The sequence below is a fragment of the Haplochromis burtoni genome, unplaced genomic scaffold, assembly GCF_018398535.1.
Source record: "Haplochromis burtoni strain Fernald_Lab_line unplaced genomic scaffold, NCSU_Asbu1 Contig_18, whole genome shotgun sequence".
In the NCBI taxonomy this organism is placed as follows: Eukaryota; Metazoa; Chordata; class Actinopteri; order Cichliformes; family Cichlidae; genus Haplochromis; species Haplochromis burtoni.
In genome coordinates this window covers 506,156-516,244 of record NW_024582379.1, presented here as the reverse complement: position 1 = coordinate 516,244, position 10,089 = coordinate 506,156, and the positions used below count along the sequence as shown (strand labels likewise).

The 10,089-nt window shown below is 38.5% G+C and overlaps 1 protein-coding gene across 1 annotated transcript in view; it reads left to right on the top strand.

Annotated features, from left to right (window-relative positions):
* The window catches only part of grid2 (glutamate receptor, ionotropic, delta 2), a gene marked incomplete at its 5' end in the record, with an annotated part of 543,021 nt that overhangs the window by 330,513 nt on the left and 202,419 nt on the right, over positions 1–10,089 (top strand). The window contains 1 exon segment of the mRNA XM_005916136.3: positions 5,170–5,375. Within this exon segment, the coding sequence (XP_005916198.1) occupies positions 5,170–5,375 (206 nt within the window).

The following is a 10,089-nucleotide window of genomic DNA, read 5'->3' as shown; positions in this document are numbered from 1 at the left end:
ACACGGACCATCAAAGTAAAACAGGAAGTATCACACAGAGACGCGAACTTGACACAGTGGAGACAGCAACTAAGAAATACAGAGACATAAACCATAAGGCAGAGGTCTAAGAACCAAAATACACAGGGAAATACTCAGCTGGGAACACAAGAGACTAGACTAGAGAGAGTAACAAAAAACCAACCATGAGAACATAATGCACAATGCAGAGTGACAGAAAACAAGAAACTCAAACATGCAAAGACACACAATTACACAGAACAGAGGGGACACAGAGAGACATGAAGGGCAAGGGATCAAAACTAGAAGCCATAGAATAGATCACACACAAGTACAATAATACAAAAATCACAAAGAACTAAAAACGCTGGGTCAGGAGACCCAGGACCGTGACAGGAAGAGTGCTGATGAAACAATGCAGGAGGAGGGAAAGGCACAAAGTCAGAGTAGTCAGTAGTTGCAAACTTGTGTATTTTCTTTCACATGAAGGTGGAGAAGGGTTTCAAGTCAGAAAGGTGAAATAGGGAGAATGGGGTAACTCAGAAGGCAGATATTGTGTTGCATCAGCTGACTCTCATTTGCAGGTGTTTGATGTTACACTTTCTCTACACCCAGAGAAGCCTTCTCGCATGTGCTAACACTTCCTTTTCACATTCTATGTGTCCTTTTTACATTATGCCAACTTGTCCAAAGGGCGGACTTTTATCAATAATTGCAAATTTGATTTTAAGAAATTTAAGAAGCCCAAGCTATTTGTATATTATAAAGGGGGGGGGGGGCAGGGGGGTGGGGGCGGGGGGGGGGGGGTTTGGTCTAATTTCACATTAATTCTACATTGTCGAGGAAGTTAAAACAGCTACAGCTATATAGGTAAAGTAAAAATCACTTCCATCTAGCAGAATGCAAACACTGGTCTCCGGTGCGGAATTGATGGACATTAGACACGGCACAGAATCTGCCTCTCTGAGTGGAATAACAGCGTGGACTTCACAAACACTCAAAATGAGAATTCAGCCCAAGAGAACAGAAAGCAAACAGAGAGAGGTTTCAGATGAAAAACTAAGCGAAAGCAAGAGGGATCGAGGGAAAGCAAGCAAGGGAGAAAATAGTGTCGGCGTCTGAGCAGAGACAGAGTACCACAGAGCTATTCGGTACATGCAGGTGAAATCCCTGCGTGCTGTTGGCGGCTACACTACATTAACTCTAGCTTTCAGTTTGAGCCAGGGACTTGGGGAATAGATGGGATGAGGGCAAAAGGAGGGAATCCTAACAAATGGTAGTTCAGGGACACACACTGAACCTTTTGCTATACAAGCCTTGACCTTGTTTTATACGATATTATTAAAGCCATTCCAGCTGATGAGCTCTCGTCACAAAATGCCTTTTTTCATTTCACTGAAAGAAGTCATGAAAGGCAGTGACGCACAGCCTCGCAACTAGGAGGAAAAGTACACCAAGAATGCAATTAGGTTCTTCTCATCCTCAGTGGAGACATGACTGGAGCTTTTGTTTACCCTCATGTCATTTCAGTCTTTCTTCAATAATATGAAAGTCAATAATACACAGATACAGATTGTGTTTTAGGAAGACTTGCACTGGTTAATGTTACAGCAGATATACTGTAATCTCAGTTAAATTAGCCTGGGACTGTGTGGATACACTGAGTGACTGCGTAAGGTGACAGCCCTTTGGGGAAAACTTTTGAGGTGATGGTTGATCATGGTGTTAATGTACCAGTACTGTGTCACAGAGGGATGTCTCTCACACAGATGGTTGCCTGGGCTGGCAAGGTTGGTGGCAATTTTACCCCTCTTTTTCTCTACTATCGAGTCCCTAAGCTCCTTGATGTTAAGTAGCTGACAGTCAATGATCCACTCAGCAGTGGCGAGGTACACGCTCAAGCCTTGTCCTCTGAGAAGCAGGAGGCAGGAACTCAAGCAAAGTTTGACATCAAAGACATGTATGTTTAAAAGTGAATGAGCCAGTGGGCTTTCTAGCTCATCTGTTTGGATGTTTACTTGCCTGTTGGTTTGTTTTCATTGGTCTTCCTTTTCTCTCACTGTATTACAATCAGTCACTATTAGTAATTCATAAAAAGTGTTGTATAAGTTTTATTTATTATTATAATTTCATTGGGGTTTTTTTTATATTCGTTTTGCTTAATCCTGTGGGCTGGAAAGACCTGCATGCAGTGAGAGGGTCAGGTTAGTTCTTTAAGGTCCTCACAGAATGGGGCAAGGCAAATGAATTAGACACACAACCTGTATTATAAGCTAGGGTGGAGAATGGATTGATGATGGCAAATAAAAGCAGATTGCCCCACCACCCTTGAGCAGACAACAGCACACCATGACAGACACATGATCAGGCCCAAGCTATTATTTATAACATAAAAATGCAAATAAATAACTATGATACAGACTTCTCTTTGTTCTGTTGGCAAAAGCTTTTTTTTAAAACTGTAACTGTGATTATTAGCATGTGTAACCAGATCCCAGGTTCAATTCAGACCTTCTTCATTTTTAAAGTTAGGCTTAACATTGTCCTTTTCCATCAATTTTATAGTTGGGGATAGATCAGGTGATCCTGAATCCTCTTTTAGTTATGCTATAATAAGTCTAGGCTGCTTGGGATTTCCCATGATACACTGAGTGTTTCTTCTTCACCCATTTCTGAGCCTGGTTCTACTAAAGGTTTCCTCATGTTTTTAAAGGGAGTCTGTCCCCAAGTGGTTCCTTATCAAGGCTTGTTTGGTTGTTGGAGTTTTTTGTCTATTATGGTAGGGTCTTTATCACAGCACCTTAAGGTGACTGTTGTTGTGATTTGGCATTATATATAAAACTCAATTCAACTAAATTAAATTAAATAGTGGAGATCGGAGGGTTGGCCTTGAAAGTTATGATTAGCCAAACTGCTGACAACTTAGTTTGTTTCACTACAATTAATTTTGTTTCTCCAGCCTTAAATATATAGATAGATGATGGAGATAAATGTTTTCTCATCATCACTCACAACTAAGTACCCAAAGTGACACAGTAATTTTATGAATGTTTTATTTACATGCATGCACATTTACACTCACGCAGAAGCTTTTTCTTCCAATTTAAAACTAAACCGTAAACAGTTGTTGTTTAGCCGTTGTCCTCTGGAGTCTTGCACCCACATACTGTATGTATTGTATGCTGCACAAAACAGAAAAACAAGTCACATTTTTCCTTGTCATGTAACCCTACTATTGCTAAACGACTTAAAGATTGACAAATCAAGGAACTCATTGTGATAATTTCTGTCTTGTGTGCGTGCGTGTGTGTGCACAGGGATTATGTTCGTCTTACTTCTAAATACCATATTTTTCTGAATCAATGCTGTTCTCTCTCCTCTTAATACTTTTATAAACCTCCTAAAATTGGCATTGATGAAATCAGAGCATCTCCCCAGCCCTCTGGGATTTAACAAGAATAATCAATCCAGTTAATTGTTCTGCCGCGACACTGGCAATGACGGCGGTGTCATCCGTTTTCCATATCAAATAGATCATTAGGTAGTTACATAACTACACACACATACACATCCTTTGACATCATTAGCAGTGGCCTCAACCAAAATACCTTAATTAGGATTACCTTGACCTGGAATGTATCCCATTAAGAACAGAAGAGGCAGTAAAAATATCCATACTACCATCGTGGTTCTGTTACCACACAAAAATAAGTTTAATGGAGATAATTACAGTGGTTAGTGCTCTCATTGAAAAGTCTTAATAATGACATGACTTATTGGTTCTCTTAGTGGTGAGACAGTATCATGGATTCAGCAATATTTTTTTAGCTACTGTTTCCTCTTCTATTAGGACAGGTAGTAACAGCTATCGAAAACGACAACAAATCACTGTCGGATTAAAGGTCAAGATTTTTGTTTTTTTCCCCCGTAACATGGCTAGAGTAATGAAGTATGTATACAGGGATATTTATTGTCCTTAAGATTACATAAGTTCTGGTTTGACCAATATGAGATTAATTTGCTCATTCATTCTCCAAATTGTTATGTGTGCTGTGCTGCTGCTTGACTGGTACACAGCAGCATGATATATTTCGAAAAATTTATATTTTCAAAAACAAACCTTGCTCTGCTTCTGACATTCGGTTGCCATCAAATTCATACTGAGAAAATAAGACAGAAAAACATTACAAATTTTGGACATAACACTGACAGAAACTTGCTCTATTTAATGAAAGTATTTCAGATTTGGTATGTGGTGTCATATCTGGGGGAAATCACACTGAAGTTGAATGAAAATGTGATTTTTTTTTTCACATTAAAGCTTAAATATCAATGAGACCTGATGTGAGCTGTTTCCAAGAATATTATGTGCCTCGTATATGAGCAGCTGTGAATCATATATCAGTGCTCTACCTGCAAACTACAGACCTCCAAATCTGCTGTGAGAGATCGGACATTCAGATATTTTAGGGATTTCGAGCAGCCATTGTTCTGTGTCATATGCATAGATCTGCAGTTCCAGATATTTGGAATATAGATTTTGATGGACTTGTTTTGAAATGGCTCCTAAAAAATTGTGAATTCATATTAAAAAGTCTATTATTAGTCTAGAGTTTATTTGCAAACATATTATTAGTTTATACCTTATTAATGTTTTAGTCCTTCATCATAAGTACAAACAAAGTATAATCATTGTATGCCTGTACTACCCAGAAAGCACACCTCTAATGACCTATTGCAATATGCTTTTGATTTAATGTATTTCTGATCTGTGTCTGTGTGTGTGTGTGTCTATATCATGCTTTCAGCATTGAAATTTCCATAAAGAAGGCTATGTAGTAGTAGCATACAGTGTGTGCTTTTCAGACAATGAAACACTGAGCTCAAATAACACAAAGGATAAAATCTTGAGTCGAACAAATGTAGTGATAGTGAGGATTGCTTACCAGTAAGAGCTTATAAATAGAGATATTTACTAAACCTATTCCTGCAGAGAGATAATCCGTCAACTGAAAGAGAGAATATGGTGTAAAGTGATCAGTGATGCCTCTAATATTTGTTTGATATTTATGTCCTGTCCAGTCCTGTGTCATTTTTCTGCACGATGCTTTCAGAAGAATGTGGTTGCTGTTCTGCACAGTTACACCTCTATCTATCTTTTTTTTCCAGATATCCGTGGCATTGAGGATTTCCTTGACAGTACCTCTCAGCAGGGGATGGATGTATCCCTTCAGAAAGTGGAATCCAACATTAACATGATGATCACGAGTCTGTTCAGAACAATGCGTGTGGAGGAGCTGCATCGCTATAGGGATACACTGCGCAGAGCTGTGTTGTTCATGAGCCCAGCTACGGCCAAAGCGTTTATTACCGAGGTAAGGAAAGTTAGATTTGGGCCTTCGTTTGTCAGTTAATAAAGTAGGTAAACAACACCAGTGATGGCATTTTAGAAGTTTTGTGGAACCAAAACTACTGGAGCAGGACGAACATTTCAAACTCACTGCCAGGGAGAGCAGAGATGATCACACACGTTGACAAGACAAATTGTCATCCAGTTTTGAAGTATGTTCCCTAATGGCATGTTTACACTCCTTCAGCACATGCACCCAGATATCCAGATAAGGCTGACATAAATGTCTGACATATGCCTCTCTAATACTGCATGGAAAGGATGCCAATTAGATGCAGATTAAGAGCGAGGAATTTCAAAAGCCACTAAGTCATTATGACTTTTGAGGTCTTACTGAAAGGAGAGAGCTACTTTAAAGAAAAAGTCCTCTGTAAACAATAGTTTAAGCCTTTCTCAATTGGCGAATGGCATGTTAAACAGGTAGCTTACATTTTAAATAGCCTCACAGGACTTTATATAAAGATGTTAGCAAGTCTGGAAGAGCTGAATGCTTTGATGGAATACCAAATTAAATATGCAAACTATAGATATAGATTTTATGTTGTTACATGAGTAGCAAATAAAAAAATGTAGTAGGAATCTGTCTTACATTCTTCATGGTTAAGTGATTAATGGTATTTTGAATTGGGTTTACTCTTGTGACGCTACCAATGTTACCAGGCTTAATGAATGTTTTGCTAATTCACGTGAGCCCTGTGTGTCTCTATTAACCAGATCAGATGAAATTATTGGAGTTAGTCCTCTCAAGGCCACTGAAGTATTATTTGTTAAGCCCTGAGCATGATGGGAAGATATGAAAGTATTCATTGGTTTACTTCTTTCACTCCCGCTCTTTCTCTTGGTACGAGTCGGTGTTAATTTATGGTGCACAGACAAGGTGCATGTTTTTAATGTAATTTTTAGGAAACATGCATATTCAAACAGACGCACACAGTTCTCTTCCCCTCTCATCATACTCTTTATCGCTTCAGAAGAAGACAATTAGAGAAGTTCCTTTTGCTCCTATACATAAATGATATGGAGGTCATGGTTGAAAGCAATAGGCTCTAGCATTAGTTATGAATTCTTAATTTGAATTGGTAGGATGGGGCTTAATCCCATGTGTCATGTTCTCATCTCAGTTTAATTAAAAGTGACCTCGGAAAGAGCAATCACAATCTAATTTGGTTGGAGGCGTGACAGGGGTGGGGGTGGATGGTGGGGGGTGAAAAATGGGGTGTTATTGTGTGACTGTGAGTGTGTTAGTGTCAGTGTTTGTGTATCGTAGTGTTTCTGTGGCTGTGTTACAGCCTTTTAAGTTTAGCATGGAAATACACTGGCGGTAGGCCTCTTAGCTTCAAGGCTTTGCACTCGCATTCAGAAAAGATCGTCAAGCTCACTTTAGATGACTTTCAGTGCTGAGGTCGTTAATCAAACAAACCTGATGCATCATGCAGTACTTGTTACTCTTATCCAATGTAGTGCATTATGAAACTTTTTGTAGAAAGTAGTTCATTACGTCACTCTTTATATTACTTTACTGCAGTCTTCTTCTGGACGATACGTGTCACAAAAATCTCTGCATGGCGTAAGATTCGACAAAGAAAGAAAAGTGGTTGTAAAAATCTAACCTTTTTAAGTTGTTGTAGTGTCTTGTTCTTTCTGAGCTTCTGACTTGATATATCATTGAAATAGTGGTAAAGGCCAACCTGCTTGCACACTTATGTCTCCAACCCGTTGGCGCTGCTCTGTGCTTGCCAGGTAACAAAAGTCAAGAGGTGCATGACAAGCTGAAATGACCGTAACACGCCATTGATCAGCAGTTGTAATGTCAATTTTAATGTACATTATCATTTGTGAGTGCAACAATGGTAAACATAAATAAGTCATACTGTAATTAGTTCCCAGGTAAAAATATAAATCTTCAGAAATTGATTTACATATCTCCACTCCTTCATTGGTTTACACCATTTTCCTGTTTCATATGATTGTAGCAATGAAAGGTGCATTTTGTTTTTTTATTCATTTATTTTTTTACCTTATTTGGCTGTCAAATCAACAAATGAGAGATCCCTCTTTCAGTCCTGGGAGTTCACACAAATCCTTCTGAGGTTTCATGAGAAAGAATAAAATCTCCCAAATCAAAAATATGAAGGAGTAACCAAAAGTATTTATTCATTTATTTTTTGCCCATTATATAGATAATGATCTAGTAACCAGTAACCAGTTAATGGGATTCCAGTGCAAAGTCACAAAATATGCATTTTGTTGAAGTTATTCTGACTGAACAGGTTATGTCACCTGTTAATTGCCCCTTGTCTTCTGATTCTGATTCAGATCACTGAATGGTTCCTTTTTTTATTTATTTCCTTGTTTCATTTTATCTTGACTTTGGTTTACTTGCTAACATGAATCACTGCTGGGTGAATGGGGAACAGGAGAGAGGATCCTTAAGGCATAGAGAACAGTCATGCAGGGATAGGTGTCAAACAGGCAAAATTAATTAATTTTAATCTCTAATCTATTGGGTTGTCTGTCTTTACACGTTCCTTGGGATTCATTTTTTAAATATAAAAAAGGCCTACGATAAAAGAAAAGAAAGCAGAACAGTACATAGAGTCAAAATGTAAACCGATGATAGAATGCATCCTTATTATAATTTATTCATTTAAACTACGAAATCTGATCTACAGTTGGTGTGGAATATTGCTTTGGCTATTATACAATATGAAAGCACCCGCCTCAATTTCAGTGTGTGACTGGAACCCAGATTAGTTTTCTAGAGTTTCTCTCTCTTTCCTTTGGGAAGGTTGACAAAGCAGTCATTTAATCTAATTTAGTCAGACATCAAGTGGAAAGGGGTTTCTGAGATGAAGTGTCGGGAGACGGTAAATATTGGTGGATAAGATTGATGGTCACAGATGTCTCTTTCTCGCTCTACCTGGGAGGATGCTCGGGGTGGGAGAAACATATACACCGGTTGAGAGACAGACACAGACTGTCATGGAGACAGCGAGAGATGAGTGGGATGTTGTTGTTTTTTCTCTCTATCAGTTATTTGTGAGGTCATTTGTCATGAAAAGCACCTCCCACCCAGATGCTCTAGGCTACGGTGGATGTGAACTGAAAGCTGTTGCAAAATAACAAGACTTGACAGAAAGAGAGAGAAAGGTGCATAAGATGATTGAGCAGAGAATGATACACATTTAAGACAACGTAACGTTGCTTGAATTTAGCATCTTACAAAAGAAACTTCGGTCTTTTCGTTTAAAGTACTTATTGGTGATGATTTTGTGATAAAGAGGAGCAAAGCCAGTGGAAATGTTTCAAGTGAGAATGGATGCTTGACGTATACATTCATGATTCATTCGTAATTTGCTGTTTAGTAATGTGATATTTATATGTTGCTTTATGTCAGAGGTGGCTATCACTAAGGAGATGGGGCAGCAGATCACCTACTATTCAGAAAGTTTTCTTGGTTGTGTCAATGTATGTGAATATTAGACATAAAGCACTTAGATGGATGAATGAGGCATGTTGCATATAGTGCTTTAAGTCCTCAAGTAGAGTAGAAAAGCACTATGTGTGATCCAGCCCATTTACCAAAGGCTCTGTGGCTCTCTGCTGTAGTCTCCCACCACAACCTGTAACAAGTCAGGTTGTGAGTTAAACCTCCTAAGACCCGAACGCTTTCATGGCTTGCATTTTTAATTTCTCTTTCCTTTTTTGGGCTGATTGATTTTTTTTTTTTTTAGATGGGGACAATTGTTTTCAATTTCGATAGAACAGTGAGAGTTTACTGTCCTCATAAGTGGATATCAGGTCCTTGTAGAGCAAGATTTTGTATTTTGGTCTATACAACCCAAACTGTGATGTCCACATATGTGGACACCAGGTCCTAGGAGGTTAATTTTAGATGAGTGAAATTATCATTTTTACCATCAATCGAGGCTAAAAACCCATATTACCATTTCTCAAGTATATCCTCCTGAGAACTAGCCTATTCATTCATGTCCTCTGTAATGGACATTTGTTTACATCTTTGTATAAGATCTTTGTATGTATATCTTTTGACTTATTTGAGCTTCCCTACTAAGTCCTGATGTACTAAATAGAGGACATCTTGGGCTTTCCATTGATATCTCATGTGTTTGGGTGGCCTCTTTTAGCTCCAAAGAGGCAGGAAATCACAAAAAAAAGTTCAAAAGTTCAGAGATTTATTTTTATTTTTTCGTGGTGTATTGAAAATCCAAATATCATTTACGTAAATGACATTTTGGATTTTCATCTAAGGCACTGAGCTTTGACATCTGGGAGCTCTTATGCCACTTGAGGACAAGACAACTGTCTTATATCTACTTCAGTGTTGCAATACTACTTAATGCCACTCTGGTGCTGAATAGTAATCCATCATCCCAATCTCATGTCACTGTGTTTCTTCTAGGACCTCTATGTGTTTGGCTGCATTTATCCCTCAGTTTAGCCCCTAAGCACTTTGACCCTGTTTGGTGAGAAACCCTACACAGTGTTTTGATACCACTGTCAAGTGTTCTCTGACTGTGAGGTGCCCACACTTGAAAAAGACCAGACTTTGAATTTCACTCAACTTTATTTAGACCAACTAGTTTGATAGCTGGTAGGTAGCAGCAGGTAAAAAACCTTTCAACACAAAATAAAGAACATTTCATTAACCATTCAGA